The 20,649-nt window shown below is 41.8% G+C and overlaps 1 protein-coding gene across 1 annotated transcript in view; it reads right to left on the bottom strand.

Moving 5' to 3' along the window:
• TMEM241 (transmembrane protein 241) overlaps positions 1-20,649 on the bottom strand; it is a 116,291-nt gene that overhangs the window by 92,504 nt on the left and 3,138 nt on the right. The window contains exons 2-3 of the mRNA XM_029921958.1: positions 18,892-18,938; positions 11,661-11,738 (exon numbers count right to left, since the gene is read on the bottom strand). Coding sequence (XP_029777818.1) covers positions 11,661-11,738; positions 18,892-18,938 — 125 coding nt within the window. The remainder of the gene's footprint in view (positions 1-11,660; positions 11,739-18,891; positions 18,939-20,649) is intronic.

The raw sequence follows: 20,649 nt of genomic DNA, 5'->3' as shown, positions 1-20,649 counted from the left end.
TCACCCAAGTCACCGCGGGGTGGGGGCAGGAAGGACACACAAGTATGGAGTATTGCATTGCACAACACCACTCAATAACTGTCTCCTGGTTTTTCTACACATAACTTCAAAGACAGAGACCATTAGGGATTTCATGTAGATTGACAGATCCACCTACAGAAAATGTGCTGGCCAAAAAAACACCATAAAGAAAATCAAGAGATGATTAACGACTTAGGAAAAAACACTGACAATATATAAAACAGGCTGGAATTTAATATTCTTGATGTATAACGAATGTTTACAAATCAATAACAAAAAAATCGGGGGACCCAGGTGGCTCAGTCAGCTGAGTGTCCAACTTGAGCGCAGGTCATGATCTCCGGGTTCGTGAGTTTGAGCAGAGCGTTGGGCTTTGTCAGCACAGAGCCTGCTTCAGAGCCTCAGTCCCCTCTCTCTTTGCCCCTCCCCTGCTCATACTTGCTCTCTCAAAGATAAACATTAAAAAACTTTTTAAATTCTTTTCTAAAAAAGAAAAAATTCAACTCCACAGAAGAAAAATACTCAGCGGGCAAAAAAGGGGTATTTGCATGTGTGTGTGAATGTGTATATATTTCTCACACACACATAAGAAATATAGCCAATAAACATATGAAAAGTTACACACACACACACACACACTACTTGGCTCTCCTTATCAGAAGCTTTAAAAACATGCATATCTTTACAATATTTAAAGGTATTTAAAGTTCTCCATGATGATGTTTCCCTTTACAGGGAGAATAAAACTGCATTCTGGCATCGCTGTTAGTCATCAACTATCCCAAGCACCTTGGAGCCTTCTCCTGCTTCCTCTGCCCGGAACCCTTCCCCTCCAGACACCTGCAGGGCCTACCCTCTCACATACTCAGATCTCTGCTCAAAAGTCAGCTTATCCCTGAGTCCTTCTTACCTACTACTTATAAAATAACAACCCCCAACTCCCGCCCCCTAGAACACCCTCGGGCCCGCACGCATACACACCTAATCCCTACCCAGCTTTATTTTTCTCTATACTTACTGCCATCTGACACATCATATACTTCCATTTTCCTTTGTTTCTTGTCTGTCTACCTGAACTAGAATGTAAGCTCTATGAGGGCAAGGATTTCTGTCTGTTTTGTTCATGGTGCACCCCCTGCACTGAGAACAATGTCTGGTATACATGCTAGACACTCGAATAAATGCTGAAGGAATTATCACGCATTGCTTTTGTAACTTCAAAAAAATATTTCCCTTGGGGCACCTGAGTGGCCCAATCAGTTGAGAGTCTGACTTCGGCTCAGGTCATGATCATATGGTTTGTGGATTTGAGCCCTGTGTCGGGCTCTGTGCTGACAGCTTGGAACCTGCAACCTGCTTCAGAGTCTGTGTCTCCCTCTCTCTCTGCCCTGTCCCTACTTGAGCACATGTGTGCCCACACGCGCTCTCTCTCTCTCTCTCTCTCTCTCAAAAATAAATAAATAAACTATACATATATACCTTTCTTTCTCTAGATTGATACAAGGGGAAAACAACAGCATTAAAATACACCAGAAAACTCCAGGTATAAGCCTAATTCACATTTTTTCCTACACTTTTCTTAAGCCCTTCAGAGACTTTGCTCTGAACAGATTTGCTGGTGCTTACAGCTAGTAGGTTTTTAAGGACAGGGATGAAAGTAAAATATCCCCCACCATTTGGCTCTTTGAAATGGCCCTAATGGATAATTTTAACAATTTCAAATTCAATAAACATTTCTAACAATCGTATTGTAACCTGTAACTGTGACAACAGAAAGTAACTGCATTAACAACCTTGTTTTCTTCAACAGACATGAACTCAGAAACTTGGCATGGAGGCAGTCATTTTGTTTCCTATAGTAATTTATCTTGTTTTCTTATTAAAAAGTAGTGCTTAGGGGCACCTGGGTGGCTCAGTCAGTTAAGCATCTCACTCTTGGTTTCGGCTCAGGTCATGATCTCACGGTTTGTGAGTTCGAGCCTCATGTCAAGCCCCACATCAGGCTCCATGCTGGCAGTGTGGAGCCTGCTTGGGATTCTCTCTCTCTTTTTCTCTGTGCCCCTCTAGTGCGTTCTTTGTCTCTCTCTCTCTCAAAATAAATAAACTTAAAAAAAAAAAGTAGTATTTATCCATGCTAGAAAATTTTCAAAATACAGAAAATCAAGAAAAACATTCCAGGGGTGCCTGGGTGGCTCAGTCGGTTAAGCATCCAGCTTTGGCTCAGGTCATGATCTCACGGCTCGTGGGTTTGAGCCCCATATCGAGCTCTGTGCTGACAGCTCAGAGTCTGGAGCTTGCTTCACATTCTGTGTCTCCCTCTCTCTCTGACCCTTCCCTGCTCATGCTGTCTTTCTCTGTCTCTCAAAGATAAATAAAAAACATTTTAAAAAACAACAACATTCCAATTACAATCCCACTGTTAATACCTTGCTAGGTCTCCTTCCAAACAGTGCCGTATGCACATTTATAAACACCGCAGCAAAAATGGGATCCTACTGTACGCATTGTTTTATAATCTGCTTAGCATCTTTTTGTGTCAAAAAAATTAGCCAATTTATTAATAAATGAATAATAGGCTATTCCTGGACATTGAAGTTAATCCTCTTTTTACCATTCTAATGCTGTACTAGTTATCCTTGAATACATTCCCTTTTCATATTCATGTTTTTGCAGTATCAGGATAAACTCCCTGAAGTGGAACAGAAGCTCAAAGGCACATGCATCAAAGTGTAGAATTAGTTACAAAATTGCCTTCAGAGAGGTTATGCCAACTCAGCCCTCTGCGGTGGGTTACATGCTAGTGTTCCCCCCAGATTCATGTGTTGAAATCCTGACCGTGGCGTGATGACTTTGGAGGTGGGTCCTTTGGGAGGTAATTGAGGTCATAACGGTGGAGCCCTTAGAAAAGAGACAGACCTTGCTTCTCTCTCTCTCTCTCTCTCTCTCTCTTTCTCTCTCCCCCTCCCTCTCTTCTTCTCTCCCTCTCTCTCCACCATGGAAGGAGATGAAAAGAGACAAGAAGAGGTCTTCACCAGACCTAACCATGCTGGTGTCCTGATCTTGGACTTACCAGCCTCCAGAACTATGAGAAATCCATGTTTACTGGTTAAGCCACCCAGTATTTTCAAGTTTATTCATTTATTCTGAGAGAGAGAGCATGTGCGAATGGGGGAGGGGCAGAGAGAGAGAGGGAGAGAGAATCCGAAGCAGGCGCCACACTGTCAGGGCAGAGCCCGACACAGGGCTTCATCTCAGAAACCATGAGATCATGACCTGAGCTGAAACCAAGAGTCAGACGTCCAACCAACTGAGCCACCCAGGCGCCCCCAGTCTCTGGTATTTTTGTTACAGCAGCCTGAGCTAAGACACCTTCTACTGCCAGCCCTAAGCCTGTATGATTCTCTGATAGCCAAATACCTACACATTAGGAACAAACCAGCCGCATACCACTAATACACCCTTTCTCCACCTATAATTTGTAAGATGGCACCATCTGAGCCTCCCGTGCCGGTTTATTGGTTCATTGTCCTATGTGCCAACAAAGGAGGCAAGATGGAATGAAATTCTGAGGTGGTCCTGGCAGGATGTCGATCTCTGTGGTACGAGCCCTCTGGGGAAGTGCTGAGCCAGCGAGGGTGTGTGTGTCCGTGTGTCAGGGACAGATCTCACAGCAACTCCTATGGGGAAAGTACTATTTGCCATGGGGTCTGGCTTGAAAATTGCGGTGACACATAGTTCTTCTTACATGATTTACAAGCACAAGTACCATGTCTTGTTTGAGTCTTGGGCTTGTTTGTTTTTTTGTTGTGTGCATCTCCTGTCCCTAAGAACCCTGATAAGTAAAGCATTTTACAAGAAGCTAACAATAGTCTGTTGCTGTGAATTATAAAATTGTTGTTATCGAGGTGAAGGGTAATTACATTAAGTCACTTGTTTTTCAGATACAGCATGCATTATGGAAGGAACATCTGCTCCCTCAAACACTCAGAAGTTTATCTGTTGGTGGGTGCTTGAAGGGCCCGTTGAGCTGAGTTCTTACAAATTCTCTGCATTATGCTGCCACCTAGTGGAGGTAAAAATAGTTTCCAAACATAAAACTACTAAGCCTGGGTGGCTCAGTCAGTTGATCATCTTGATTTCAGCTTAGGTCATGATCCTATGGTTGGAGGGTTTGAGCCCCGGATCAGGCTCCATGACAATGCAGAGCCTGTTTGGAATTCCCTTCTCCCCCTCTCTCTGTCCCTCACATGCACTCTCTCTTTCTCTCTCCCAAAATAAATAAACTTAAAAAAAAGGTACCAAGCCACAAAGATACTAGGATTCATATTGCCTATTGGCATTGCCAAAAACAGTGGTATCTTACTATTATAAAAGTCAACATTTGTTTTACAGTTTATAAGACCTTTTATGTATATAACTCCCTATTTAGAGCAGATGCCTGGATTTCATTTGAGGAGGTCCATATCTGGTGAACATGGTCCTCCAAGAATCTTATTATTCTCCTTCTTTCCTACTACTCTTAGACCCTTCCTCCTTCATTCTTTGCTCTTCCTCTGACTCACAGAGGGTCAATTCCCTTGACAAAGTTCAGCCCAGCCCTCATGTTACTTGAACCTGAAAACCCTGTGATGATACTGTTTCTCACAGAGCATAACTCAGAACAACAGTCTGCAAACAAGGCCCGTGGGCCATATTCCAGCTGTTGCCTGTTGCTAAAACACTGTTTTATTGGCACACAGCCACACCCATCTGTTTACGTGGTGTGTAGTGGTTTTCACGCCACAAAGCAGAGCGGGGCTGTTGAGAGACACTGTATGGACACACAGCGACAGTGACATGAGGTGTGGTCTACACTGAAGTGGGAGCTCAGTAGATTCCTCTGCCCTGGGTGGTACAGGCAGGACCTGCAGCCACTATAAACTTCGACGGTCCAAAAATCCTGTCCCAAGAAAGAAAAATGCTGTGTGGTATTTGGAATTATATGTGGAGTCTTTAAAAAAACGGAAAAACTAAAATAAATAAATAAATGAATAAATAAAGTCTCAAAATCTAATGTATAAAATGGTGACTATAGTTGATAACACTGTGCTGTGTCATTGACATTTCCTAAAAGAGTAGAATTTAAATGTTCTCACCTAAATAAATAAGTAAAGTGAGGTGATGGGTGTGTTCATTAATTAGATGGAAGGAATCTTCCACAATGTGTGCATATATCATGTTACCACAATGTACACTTTAAACATCTTACAATTTTATTTGACAGTTATACCTCAATAAAGCTGAAAAAAACCTCCCGTCCTCTACTATCCTTGGCCTCATGGACTCTTCTCTTGGGAATTTCCATAATCACCACACCAAGATCAATCAGATTTTATTCACATTATGTCCCTACCGTGGTTCTCCGCATGTTTCCTGAGAATGCTTTGAAAGCTGGTTTTATCATCCCCCAAAAGTAATGTCTACATATATACATAAAGCAGTCCTCTGGAGGAAAAAATATAAAAAACACACGAATTTGAATGTTAACTTTCTTCTGTGAGCAGAGGTAACTGTTCGTAAAACTACAAGAGTCACTCAAAATGAAATGCCAACACATTAAAAACATATTTGAGAAATTCCAACCACCAGTAGCTTTGATGAAGGCAGTCTATCTCACTTAAAAACAAATAATTATAAAAAGAAGCATCCTAATTGATTGGCTCACTTCATTTCTTTAAGGGACTTGACTGAGTTAATTTGGAGGTTTTATGAAAGAAATTTTTTTGAACATTCATTTATTTATTTTGAGAGAGAATGCGTGGGGAAGGAAGGAGAGAGAGAGAGAGAATTCAAAGCAGGTTTTACACAAGTAGTGTGGAGCCAGATGCAGGACTCAAACCCACAAACTATGAAATCATGACCTGAGCCGAAACTAAGAGTTGGATGCCTAACTAGCTAAGCCACCCAGATGCTCCAGAAAAATTTTTTTCATTTGAAAGAGAGTCAAAGTGAGGGAGAGGGGCAGAGGGGAAGAGAATCCTAAGCAGGCTCCACACTTAGCATGGAGCCTGATGTGGGGCTGGATCCCATGACATTGGGATTATGAGCTGAGCTGAAATCAAGAGTCAGATGCTCAACAGACTGAGGCACCCAGGTGCCCCTCTCAAGGAAATGATTTATGGTTCTCCAGCAAAGATTCTCAATGGAAAATTAAGGAGTGGAAGGGCACCTGGGTGGCTCAGTCAGTTAAGCATCCGACTTCGGCTCAGGTCATGATCTCACAGTCCATGAATTCGAGCCCCGCATCAGCCTCTGTGCTGACAGCTCAGAGCCTGGAGCCTGCTTCAGATTCTGTGTCTCCCTCTCTCTCTGCCTCTCCTCTGCTCATGCTCTGTCTCTCTCTGTCTCTCTCTCTCTTTCTCTCTCTCTCTCTCTCAAAAATAGTGAATAAACATTAAAAATTTAAAAAAAAAGAAAGAAAATTAAGGAGTGAAGCTTTCTCCTTCATCTGTTAGAGATCTCTGGCCACAAAGGCATTGTGGTATAACATTATTAACCTAGAACTTCTCGTCCCTGAAAACTTGAGAGTTAAAAATTTGCTGTCTTAGATATAATGAACAAAAAGTAGTAAGTACATTAAAAATTACTTTCCAAATGTTTTTCTTTAAACGTGTAGTCTGGTCATAAAAGAACCAGAGGATGGTGCATAATGTCTCCAATGAAATCACACCTGATTCCATAAGCAATGGTTCGAGAATCCATTAAAGAGTGCCATGGTCTCACTGTCAAATAGCTTGTCACGGTGTTCTGGATCACATTTTGGAAACACAGCCTGTAGCACAAGGCTTCAACATCTGCAAAAAAATCACTGCCATTTGGGACAAGCTTGCGGCTGAAAGCCAGTGCTATCTTTCCCCAGACAGAAGGGTTCTAAAGCATCCAACACTTGGTGATTATTGGCTGCTGAATAAAAATCTTAGAGACGGATTCCACTGGATCACTCAACGGAGTCATGACATGGCCAGAGACTGACCAACATGGCAGATGCGGCCTCTCTGCAAAGTAGGAAATGGGGTGCTAGGTTCTGGGACTTGTTTTAAGAGGTAATCTTGGATTCTGCTGTGCCCCAGGCAGTAAGGGGTCTAAATGAGCTCTCATGGCCTATGTTATTAAATACTGATTTGAGGGGCACCTGGGTGGCTCAGTCAGTTAAGCCTCCGACTTCGGCTCAGGTCATGATCTCACATTCATGGGTTCGAGCCCCGCACTAGGCTCTGTGCTGACAGCTCAGAGCCTGGAACCTGCTTCAAATTCTGTGTCTCCCTCTCTCTCTGCCCGTCCCTGCTCATGCTCTGTCTCTCTCCGTCTCAAAAATAAATAAATAAATTATAACATTAAAAATAAATAAATAAATAAATAAATGCTGATTTGGGATCCACTGTCCAGCCCCACTGGTACAACCCCCACTCTACAATGACCTTGGGGACTCCAAGCCATCCACCTGCTGCTGTTTTCATTTTTAGTAGAGTCCAACCTCTGCTACCTCCACACAAGCGCACCGTCCCACAGCAAAGCCAAGCTTCAGTTCTCTACTGACATAGTTAGAAAGTCAAGCCCAGTAGGAAACTGCAACCATGGCAAACACAAACCCAGCCTGGGCATGAACAAAGGAACACTGGTGCTGGGTCCTTGATGCTAGCCATCTGACAACTCCCCTTTGCTGAGGATCTGTGGGAAATGGAAGTGCTACACTCTGCTGGCAGTTATTAATCACAAGATCCACTAGGACACTAGGATCTTTGAGAAGGAGCTTAGCCAAGCTGACATCCCGTGTAAGGCTGTGAAGCCATCTAAGGAAGTCCAGGAGATAGAAGTGAAAAGTCCTCTTGGAATTTAGCAGGGGGACTGAAAGGGGACATGCCAACAGATCTGCAATGGATAGAACCCAGCATCACACAAGCTCAAAGGACAACGGTGTCTCATGCGTCTCAAATTTCTACTCTTGGAGGATCACTTCTTCCAGGGAATGAACCTTGAGTGTCTTGGACTTTATCCAACTCTACGAGTCATTCCTCCTTCCCCTCCCCCAAAAGGCAGAAGTATGAAGAACTCCATCAACAAATGAATGGATAAGCAAATTGTGGTACACATACAATGGAATATTATTCAGCCTTAAAGAGGAAGAAGATTCTGACACATGCAACAATTCTGAGGACATGTTAAGTGAAATAACCAGTCACAAAAGGACAAATACTGTATGATTCCACTTAAGTGAGGTATCCAGAATAGGTAAATTCATAGAGATGGAAAATAGAACGGTGGTTACCAGGGGCAGGAAGGAGGGAGGGCAGAATGGGGAGTCACTGTTTGTTCTGTTTGGGATGATGGCAAAGTTCTGGAAATAGATGGTGGTCATGGTTGCACAACATTGTGAATTCACTTAATGCCACTGGATTGTACACTTAAAAATGGTTTAAAATGGTAAAATGTATATTATGTATATTTTTTCACAAAGAAGTTTTAAAGTGTGAACCAATGGCTTAGCTTTTACGGAAACAGGGCTAAAGTAATGTTTAAAAGACTATTATGAAGTAAATCATTCACATCAGAAATTACAAGATAATTATAGTCAGGGACACGGTAAACAGAGGAGAGGAGCCGTGTCGATGAGCACCAGTGGACCCCAGTCCACAATCTGACAGTCAGTACCTGCATTCTAGACCGATCTCTTGCCTCTGTGGAGGAATGAATGGAACCATTTGGAATCAACATGCTTCACTGTTTAACTGAATATTAGAACTATCACAGGCCTTGTGAATTCAGGCCACGTATTTATTTTTTTAATTAATTTTTTAAAATTTAAATCCAAGTTAGTTAACATATAGTATAATAATGAGTTCAGGAATAGAATTCAGTGACTCATCACTTACATGTAACAACCAGTGCTCATCCCAACAAGTGTCCTCTTTAATGCCCCTTGCCCATTTAGCCCTCCCCCACACACACACCCTGCTGGCAACCTTCAGTCTGTTCTCTGCATTTAAGAGTCCTATGGTTTGTCTCCCTGTTTTCATCTTACTTTTGCTTCCCTTCCCTTATGTTCATCTGTTTTGTATCTTAAATTCCATATATGAGTGAAATCATATGGCATTTGTCTTTCTCTGACTTATTTTGCTTAGCATAATATACTCTAGTTCCATCCACATTGTTGCAAATGGCAAGATTTCATTCTTTTTGATCACTAAGTAATATTCCATTTTGTGTGTGTGTGTGTGTGTGTGTGTGTGTGTGTATACATATATATGTATGTATATATATAAATGAAGAGCAAATGATATACATGTATACAGATATATTTGTATGTGTGCATATAAATGAATAGCAAATGAGATATATATATGACACATCTTCTTTATCTATTCGTCTGTCAGTGGACATGTGGGCTCTTTCCATACTTAGGCTATTGTCAATAGTGCTGCTATAAACGTTGGGGTACAAGGGCACTTATTTGTTTAAATGAAGACCCAGTTCTCACTGAACCATCTACCATAACAATGGAGTATAAAGTAAGACCTCTGCTTAATATCACATATAAAGGTATCTTCAAAATTATCTTCATTTTATGAAGATAAGGATGTTAGGGGCGCCTGAGTAGCTCAGTCAGTTAAGCGTCCGACTTCGGCTCAGGTCATGATCTCACAGTTCATGGGTTCGAGCCCCGCGTCAGGCTCTGTGCTGACCGCTAGCTCAGAGCCTGGAGCCTGTCTTCAGATCCTGTGACTCCTTCTCTCTCTGACCCTCCCCTGCTCACACTGTCTCTCTCTCTCTCTCAAAAATAAAATAAAAACATTAAAAATTTAAAAAAAAAGATAAAGATGTTATACAGGTGAATGACCTGACTTATCATTCAGTAGGGCTGTCTGCCTTGTCTATATAAACTTTGACTTCATTTGCTTTTCATTCTGTGCATCATTTCAGGTGAGGCATGGTGTTCTGGAAGAATCATAAGAATTTATCTAGGTGAGGCAGGAGTGGATAGCCAATTCAGATTATAATTTTGGCTGGAAAATGTCATGGTTTTTGAGATTTCTTTTAAATGTATTTGACAAGTTGTCTTAAGAGATTCATAACAACTATTATAATATAATATGTGATCTGTACATACAAGGTCCACCTTGGATCAGAATTTGGCAGGGGGGAAGGGGTACGTTATAAAGGATATTACTGAGAAAATTGGAAAATATGAATTCGATCAGTAGATGAGATAAAAGTATTGCATCAATATTAATTTCCTCATTTTGATTACTGTGCTATAGTGAAGTTAAGAAAATGTTCTTCCTCTTAGAAAATACACACTTATGAGGGGCACCTGGGTGGCTTAGTCAGTTAAGCGTCCAGCTTCAGCTTATGATCTCACAGTTTGTGGGTTTGAGCCCCGGGTCAGGCTCTGTGCTGACAGCTAGCTCAGAGCCTGGAGCCTGATTCAAATTCTGTGTCTCCTTCTCTCTCTGACCCGCCCCTGCTTGCATTCTCTCTCTCTGTCTCTCAAAAATAAATAAAAAGCATTTAAAAATTTTTTTAAAAAAAGAAAATACACACTTATGAATTTAGAAGTCATTTTACTCTCAAATCTGCAACTTACTCTCATATAGTTCAGAAAAAAATTCATATATATATTTAGTATATATGTATATGAATATATATACATAATACACATACACATATACATATACATATATATATGTACACACACACACATAAATGTCAAGAGAAAATAATAGGAGAAGCAAAGTAAAATAATGAGGAATATGTGTAAAGGATAAGGAAATTATTTATACTATTTCAAACTCTTCTGTAAAGCAGTAATTTCAAAATTAAAAACTTACAAAAATTTTAAGTTGATTTAAAAACTCAATCATCAGAGCACCGGGGTGGCTCAGTTAGTTAAGTGTCCGACTTCGGCTCAAGTCATGATCTTATGGTTTGTGAGTTCAAGTCCCACATAAGTCTCTGTGCTGAGGGCTCAGAGCCTGAAGCCTGCTTCAGATTCTGGGTCTCCCTCTCTCTCTGCCCCTCTCCCACCCACGCTCTCTCTGTTGTTTGTAAGTGAATAAATGTTAAAAAAATTTTTACTAAATAAATAAAAACGCATTAATTATGCTTCTATGGTATAAAACAAAGCCCAATAGTGTTATAAGTTATGTATCTTGATTAATTTTATTATTATATTAGTAACATCACTAAGCAGGAAAACACCCCTTCAGTTCTATGTGATTATAAATTTTTTAAATGTTTATTTAATTTTGAAAGACAGAGAGACAGAGCATGAGCAGGGGAGGGTCAGAGAGAGAGGGAGACACAGAATCTGAAGCAGGCTCCAGGCTCTGAGCTAGCTGTCAGCAGAGCCCGACACAGGGCTCAAACTCATGAATCATGAGATCATGACCCTAACTGAAGTCAGCTGCTCAACCGAGCCACCCAGGCACCCCGGTTCTGTGTGATTATAAAAGCATTAAAATCTCAAGGTTCAAAGGGAACTACGAGATCAAGGAACTCAAACATCAGTGTTCCCCAGTTTAACACCAGAAGAGATGAAGTAATGTGAAGGGAATGCAGGGTATGAATCATGAATCAAACATCATCAGAAGATGTTGTTCTACCTTGAACTGCTGTTGATCTCAGCCCAGCCCAGTTTCCATGACATATGAAGCAGAAGTCCACCAATTAACGTCTGCCACCTGAAAAGGATAAAGGCCAAGGTGAATTGAAGAGAGTGCCACGGTCTCAGAAGCCACCCAGCCCTGGCAGACCCCTGGCTGACACAAATAGACACATCCGAGCCTTCCTGCAACTCTTTCTCCCAGTCTCTCCTAACTAGCACCCCACACCCCTCCTTCCCAACCTGCATTATTCTCGAGTCCAGCTGCACCATTCAGTGCTAACACTGATAGTCTTCTCTTCTTATTCTAGACTTTTCCTGAACATTCTCACCCACAGTCCTCACTTCTCCCATCGTCCTTGCACTGATGATTTCCAAATCCCTATGCCCACTCGGATACCACCACCCTGACACACCACAAGTTCCCAATGATAACTTGACTAAAACATTACCCTGAACTTCCCTTCGTCATCCTGATTGTCTTCCTCTATTCCTATTCAGCCAAACCAGAGCCTAGATGTCATCCCTGCTCTTCTCTAGTCACCTCCCCCATCTGCTCACAAAAGCCTATTGAACATAAGCCCATAACGGTTCTAGAGTGCCAAACTTTCTCCTCCCCATCTCTTCTGCCTGTGCCTAACGCAGGCTCCCATCGTGGCACACCTAAACTCCAGTATTGGTCCCCAAACTGGTGTCCCTATCCCTGGGATGGCCTCATGATATCCATTCTCTACCTGCAGCCAAAGGGCTTGTTCTAGAATGCAAACTTCATTTTGCCACTTGCTTGTTTTAAAAATATTTGACTTCGGGCACCTAGGTGGCTCAGTCATTCAAGCATCCAACTTTGGCTCAGGTCATGATCTCACTGTTTTTGAGTTCTAGTCCTGCATGGGGCTCTGAGCCTGCTTCAGATCCTCTGTCCCCCTCTCTCTGCCCCTCCCCCACTTTCTCTCTCAAAAATAAACATTTATATTTTTTCCTTTAAGAGTTATTTATTTATTTATAGTTTATTGTCAAGTTGGTTTCCATAAAACACCCAGTGCTCATTCCCACAATTGCCCTCCTCCATGCCCATCATCTCCCTTCCCCATCCCCCCTCCCCCTTCAGCCCTCAGTTTGTTTTCAGTATTCAAGAGTCTCTCATGATTTGCCTCCCTCCCTCTCCCTATTTCCCCCTTCCCCTCCCCCATGGTCCTCTGAAAATAAACATTTAAAATAAAATAAAAAGGCATCATTTCTTAAACACCCCCCCACACACACACACACACAAAGAAAAACAAGAGTGCCTTGGTGGCTCAGTCATTAAGCATCTGACTTTGGCTCAGGTCATGATCTCATGGTTCATGAGATTGAGTCCCACATCAGGTGAGCTCGAGCCCTGCTTTGGGTAAACACAAGCTCCTCTTTGGGTGAGCACCAGTTTGTTGGGGTAAAAACACAAGTCCTGCTTTGGAACACCCCCTCCCCGCCCCCTCCTGGGATTCTCTCTCTCTTTCTCTCTGCTCCTGGTGCGCGCATGCGCTCTCTCTCTCAAAAAGACAAAAAAAAAAAAAAAACCCACAAAAACAAATCAGTTGATTGATCCTTCCCAGGTGGACAGCTGCAGTTCCCAGCCTCTTTTCTGCCATAACCCACTTGGGATCACAGGAGACATTCTTCCTCTGCATGCAAAGTACAGGGGTACCTGGGTGGCTCAGATGATTAAACCTGCTTTGGCTCAGGTTGTGATCTCACAGTCCATGGGTTCGAACCCTGCATCAAGCTATGCGCTGACAGTGTGGAGCCTGCTTGGGATTCTCTCTCCCCACCCTGCCCCTCCCCAAAGCACAGCAAACTTCAAAATGAGTGAGAGAGTGCTAGGGGCAACAACTTCACCCTGTTTCACTCTAATTGTTTTATTTTAGGTGAATCATTCATAGAGTTCAAAACCTTATTTTTTGTTAAGACTTGAGACACTTCACCACGGAAGCAATTACAAAGCTGACGGCCTCGGGAACGTGCCAGGTCACTTTACACTTCTTGGAGCCTCCACGTGCTGCCCTCTTGACCCATCGTGTTCTCCCACCTCCCTGTGTGTTGGTGAACACCCATTAACCCTGTAAGATCTAGTTTCTATGCCTCCTTTGTGAAACCTTCACTGACCCAGCCAAGCAGAGCAGACAGATACGGGTCATGCCCTTCAACACTGTGACCTGGAGCAGTGGCACTCAACTGTACGGCTCTTCCCGAGGGGACACTTGGCAATATCTAGAGGCATTTTTGGTTGTCACAAGGCAGGTGGGGGAAAGAAGGGTTGCTAACTGCCATCTGGTGAGTTGTACCCAGGGACTGAACATCCTACAGTGTGCAGGACCAGCCCCCATAAAAACGAATTACCCAGCTCAAAATGTCAATACTCATTTGAGAGACGACAGTGGGGGAGGGGCGCAATTTGGATGAAGAAGGTGGGACAGATTCGGAAGATGTTTAGGAGGTCTTGGTGGTTAACTTGCTATTGGGGATAAAGGAGACAAAGGAATCAAGAATAACTCACAGGTTTCTGGATAGAGGCTACCATTCACTGCAAGTACATTTAAGGGGCAGGCAGGAAAGAAAAGAAAGCTCCACAGGGCAGGGATCTTTGTTTACTCCAGTGATGTATCCCAAGTCTCTAAAACAGTGCTGGCACATAGTGTGAACCCAGTAAGGATTTGTAGAATGAGTTACTCTACCCTACCATGTACCTCCCACGGGCCAGGCATTGTTCGAGGCGTTGGGGGTTCTCCAGGGACAAAATAGATTTTAGAAAAACTCTTCCATTTGTAGACCTTACAATAGGCTGGAGGAGGTGCATTCCGTCTGACTGACCCCCAGATATGCAGAGGAAAAGACAATGCAGACGGAGAGCTCCTCCTTTCTTACTGAAGTTCCCTAAGTATCTCCACCTGGAGAGAACAGCAAGCCCATCAGGCCCAGAACACGATTCCTATTCACCAACAGAGAAAACAACATCCCAGCTCTGACTGAAATACAGTGGTCCCCCCTCACCAATGGGGGTGTGTGTTCTAAGACCCCCAGTGGACCCCTGAAACCGGCAGGGAGCACTGAACCATATACATACTATGTTTTTCCTAGACGTACATACCTATGACAAAATTTAACTTATAAATCAGGCACAGGAGGAGATTGGCAATCTTAACCAATAACAGAACTGTAATAAAAGTTCTGTGAATGTGGCCTCTCTCTCTCAAACTAGCTGTATTCTCCCTTCTTCTAGTGATGCTGTGCGGTGACGAATGCCTAGCTGTAGAGGTGAAGTGAGGTGGACGACGTAGGCATTGCGACGTGGCCTCAGACGACTATTTACCTTCTGACTCTACATCAGAGAAGGATCTGCACTGGCCCAGGGTAACTGAAACTGCAGAAAGCGAAACCGGAGATAAGGGGGAGACTATTGTGGATGTAATCAACAGTGTTTCTAAAGTTTTGCTCTGAAATATTAGGGAGGAACTTGACAAAGGAATTCTAAAGGTCACCTGAAGTAATACATTGGTGAAACTATAAAAATCCAAAATCCAAAAGTATAAAAAAGGAAGTGTTCAAAAGTCTTTTTCCCTTTCTGTCCTCTGTCTGCAGTTTCCACTTTTTCCTATGGGTGACCACTCTTAGTAGTTTCTTCATCTTTTTAATTTTTTAAAAAATTTTTATTTATTTTAGAAGAGAGAACATGAGCAGGGAAGAAGGACAGAGGGAGAGAGAGAGAGAGAAAGAGAGAATCTTAAGCAGATTCCACACTCAGCGTGGAGACCACACAGGGCTCCACCCCACAAGCTCAAGCATGACCTGAGCCAAAATTAAGAGTCCAGCACTTAACTGAGGGAGCCACTCAGGTGCCCCTTCACCCTTTTTTAAATAAGGAAAACATACACACACGTTTCTACACCACGGTATTGTACTGTAGTTTTTACAGACTTGCTTTTGTCCCCCATTAAATGTAACTTGAGAATCTTTTCACTTCAATACCCAACAATTTTCTATTATTTTTTGACATTTGAATAGTATTCCATTAAGGATATAATATAACTTACATAATTGGTTCTGTATAGAGATGCCTGGGTGGCTCAGTTGGTTAAATGTCCAACTCTTGATTTCGGCTTGGGTCATGATTTCACCGTTCATGGGTTCAAGCCCCACATCGGGCTCTGTGCTGGCAGTGCAGGGCCTGCTTGGGATTCTCTCTCTCCCTCTCTCTCTGCCCCTCTTCAACTCTTTTTTTTTTTATTTTTTTAAAATGTTTTATTTATTTTTGAGACAGAGAGAGACAGAGCATGAGCAGGGAGGGGCAGAGAGAGAGGGAGACACAGAACTGGAAGCACGCTCCAGGCTCTGAGCTGTCAGCACAGAGCCCAACGTGGGACTCGAACCCACAAATGTGAGATCATGACCTGAGCCGAAGTCGGAGGCTTAACAGACTGAGCCCCCCAGGTGCCCCGCCCCTCTACTCTTAAACTCTGTCTCTCTCTCTTTCTCGAAATAAACACAATTTAAAACATATTTTTAACATTTTATTTAGTTTTGAGAGAGAGAGAGACACACAGCGCATGAGAGTGGGAGGGCAGAGAGAGAGGGAGACACAGAACCGGAAGCAGGCTCCAGGCTCTGAGCTGTCAGCACAGAGCCCGACACGGGACTCAAACCCACAAACTGTGAGATCATGACCTGAGTTGAAGTTGGCCGCTTAACCAACTGAGCCACCCAGGTGCCCCAAAATAAACACAATTTTAAAAATAAAAGTAAAAAATAAATAAATAATAAAAGTAAAAAATAAATATAAACGTTTGGTGTCACAGAGCTGCAATGTTTCACATGTATGTCTCAGCACATATTTCATTTACATGCATGCAAGTAAGCCTCTCAGGTAAACTCCTGGAAGTGGAATGGCTGAATTGAGGGATTCAAAGTGTTGCAATGTGGTTACAAACCGCCAAAGCGCCACTCACAGTTACCGTATCCACGCGCCACTCATCATCAACGTATGAGAGCCCCTGCTTTCTACATCTTCACCAGGGCTGTTACCAAATTTTGAAATTTTCTTTGGCAAATCATACAGGTAAAGATTTTTCAATATTGTTCTTAATTATATTTTTCTTACAAGTGAAGAGTATCTTTTTATATGTTCAAAAGTCATTTGTAAATAGGGATTTGGGGGTTTGATAGTAAAATCTAGTTTCAGGGCACTAAGATTGCATTATTGCCTTTTTGGGGAAATTATTGCTGTTTTATTCATAGTGACTATTCCATGGGCATTTGAGAAGAAGGTATACTTTTTTTATATATAAAATACTATATGCCTTTTTTATATAGGTACACATTTTTTGTTTGACTATATAACTTTTTTATACAGATATACATTTTTTTGTTGGTCTAGTTGCACTGTCCTGGAAAAATTGTAACTTTGTCTCCTGTTACTTGAGTGTTTCTATATATCCCTAGCATTCCTGCAGTTTCTGTTTGACAAATAATGAAGCCCTATTATTTGGCTGGTAGATATTCATCACTTCTTTATTTTTGTTTTGAACTACATGCTCCAGCATTATAATGTGTTTTAATTTTCATTTTAACTGCATGCTTTAGCATTATAGCACAGCTTTCTTTGTTTGCTGAGTGACTTTTGTCCTGAACCTTGTCTCACAGAGATCACAACCTCCACCTTTTTTTTTTTTTGCATTTGTGTAATATTAAAAAAGGAAAAAGGAATGAAGGGAGGAAAAAGAGGGATGGTATGCTCTATGACACATTCAAATGCTATAATAATTAAAACAATTTAGAGGCACCTGAGTGGCTTGGTCAGTTAACTGTCTGACTTCAGCTCGGGTCATGATCTCACCGTTTATGGGGTTGAGCCCTGCGTCCAGCTCTGTGCTGACAGCTCAGAGCCTGGAGCCTGCTTCAGATTCTGTGTCTTTCTCTCTCTCTGCCCTTACCCTTCTCATGCTCTGTCTGTCTCTCAAAAATAAATAAATGTTTAAAAGAAATTATAATTAGGGGTGCCTGGGTGGCTCAGCCGGTTAAGCGTGCAGCTCTTGGTCTTGGGGCTGGGAGTTTGAGCCCCATTTTGGGCATAGAGATTACTTTAAAAAATAGAGCTAGAATAAATGAACCTAGGGCACTGAAGATTTCTTCACATAGTACCACACATTTAAATAAATGGGCAATGATCAAGAATTCAATAAAGCTTTAATGCTTGTGATGGAGAAGAATAAACATGAAAGTAATGGTACCAATCACAATCATTAATATATTTGTCTATATAAAAATAAAACAATTTTTTTAAAAAAGCTGGAGTGGGGAGGAGGTGGGAAAGGAAATGTGAATGCCAGACCACTCGGCGCTGCTTCTGCAACATCTCGACTACTGACCGTTTTTTCCTTCTATGTTCTTTCTACCAATGCATCCTCCGATCACAAGACCGCATGCTAGATTTACCTGTAGCTCTCTCTGTCACTTCATTCCTATGTTTAAGCAATAAATTCTCCGTGATGTCACTTAAAATATATTTGAATAATCAAAAATATGAACAAAATAAAAAGTCAAAGGACAAACAAATAGCAAAAAGAGAAATTTTCAATAAACATGATGGACAAAGGGTTGGCATTCTTCAAATATAAAAAAGTCATTAAAATAAGAAGAAAAATATTAAAACTCCAATAAAAATAAAGGCACAAACAGGTAATTCACTGATAAAAGGGATATAAGTGGACAAGAAAACTGTCCAACTTGGTGAATAATCTAAGAAATGACAAGAAACAATGTGAGACCAGTTGGGGCTCATGATGTCAGCAGAGAGAGGAAATAAAGAGTCATGGCTTGAGTTCCTTATTATAGAAACTTCCACATACAGGATGGGTGACGATGTAAACTGGTAAAACATTTCTGGAAAAGAACTTAACATTCAAGAGGAATACTTAAGAAGTTCATATTCTTTAACCCAAATTTCTTATATAGGACTCTATCCCAGAGAAATAGTTAGAAATGTGACAAACTTGAATACAAAAACATGTCTGATGACATTGTTTTTATGCCCCCAAAATGGGACACAATTTAATGCCCACTAATAGAATGGCTATAAAAAGTACAGTATGTCTATTTGATTAAAAAAAAGCTGGGCAGTCATTAAAAATATTTTAAACAACACTTAGTGATGCTGGTTGGACATGTCCCACATATATGTATAAAGAGCATGAGATACTCACCCTTGGAATAACGTAGGGTAGGTAAATTTCAAGACAGACAGGACATACTGAAAAACAAATAGCAGATTAATGGAGATTTTCAAATTATAGAGAATTGCTAGACTGCATAATCAAAGAAATCCTTATTGAAAAAATATAAGCACATGCAAGTTTCAAAAAGGCTTTTTATCCTTTCCCCAAAAATCACACATGGGGGGGAAAACAAAGACCTTCCAAGTCACACTAAAAAAGAGTGAGTCTGTTTTTCCCCAGGGTCGCCAGAAGCCTAACCACCTCTGGGCGAGGAACAGAACTGGTATCACCAGCAAATCGGGCCACACAGCAGCTGGGCCTGGTGCTGTAGGTGCCCAACCACCCAGCATCGTCCCCAGCCCCAGGGGTGTCCGGTTGGAACTGCCGCCATTCGAGAAAACCAGACAAACCCATGGACGTACACATGGATGCACTCTTTTCTCAGGAAACCCACTTCACTGTCCGATTTACCTAAAAATCCAACCCCCATCATTGTTTCTCTTCAAGCAAGAACCACATCCTAGTGTTTATTTCCTTTGTTTTCCTTCCATTTGGGGGCATTTGGTTTTTGCATTCTAAAGGGGTTTTTTTTGTTTTTTGTTTTTTAACTAATACTACTTAGCATCATAATTTCCTGTTTTTTAGCATTTTAAGGATTTTTTTAAATTTTTTAATTTTATTTTTTTTAATGTTTTTTATTTATTTTTTGAGAGACAGAGAGAGACAGTGTGAGCCGGGGAGGGTCAGAGAAAGAGGGAGATACAGAATCCGAAGCAGGCTCCAGGCTCTGAGCTAGCTGTCAGCACCGAGCCTGACGCGGGGCTCGAACCCATGAACCATGAGATTGTGACATGAGCCGAAGCCAAACGCTTAAGCCACCCAGGTGCCCCTAAGGATTTTTTTTTTTAAAACCAACTCGTCTAAGGCCAACTTCTTTTTCTCTTATATCTTTTATAACACTTTATGAATGAGGGGGTTGTGTTTTTATCTTTCTGGGTATCTTTTCCTATTTTTCCTACTGTTGAATGCTAAAACTTTTTGTAAAGTTTAAAAACCATTGAAGGCTTTAGGCAAGGACTCTACTGATTCTTCACATGATGTAAAAATAGAGTGGACTGGTATTAGGCAAATTTACATACCTATTTTTTTCCCATGAATTAACCTATACACAGGCCTCCTAGTATGAGTGCCTAAATCTAACAATTACAGCTAATCGCCTGTGCTCTTTCCCCAAGTCTGTTTATTCACATAGATCAATGAGCTCCTCCCCGCTTTGCCCTGATATTTTCATCCTAAAACAGAGAAAGGATTAATAAGAAAGCATCTGGGCGCTGTGCTCTATCACCCTTAACAGCCCTCTCAAAGATAGTAAATATTTATTTAGTTTATTGTATGCTGGGCTTTGTCCTACATCCTGGAAGGAGATAGAAAATGCTGAAGCTCTTACCTCACCTTGCTAAACAAGAGTGAGAACAGCAAAAAAGGAAATGTCTGACAACTGGAATCTAAGTCCTGATATGCATTCTTTCAGCAGTCCCTCAAGCCACCGAACAGGGTTGCTCAGCACAAAAGGCTATTTGGCGGAACAGCAGTGAGCGCTTCTCCTGGAAAACAAGGAGCAATATGGTGGCCTTTGAAAGGAAAACAGATGTGGACTTTGTCCCCAGGCTGAAAGCTGAATAGCTGTGAGGGGAAGAAGGGCCAGTGGCTGCCTGGGCCCTTAGCCTGGTTACTGCCAGGACCTCC

Source organism: Suricata suricatta, chromosome 14, assembly GCF_006229205.1.
Source record: "Suricata suricatta isolate VVHF042 chromosome 14, meerkat_22Aug2017_6uvM2_HiC, whole genome shotgun sequence".
NCBI classification, from domain to species: Eukaryota; Metazoa; Chordata; class Mammalia; order Carnivora; family Herpestidae; genus Suricata; species Suricata suricatta.
The sequence above is the reverse complement of the archived record's forward strand: the minus strand, read 5'-3'. Positions and strand labels throughout refer to the sequence as shown.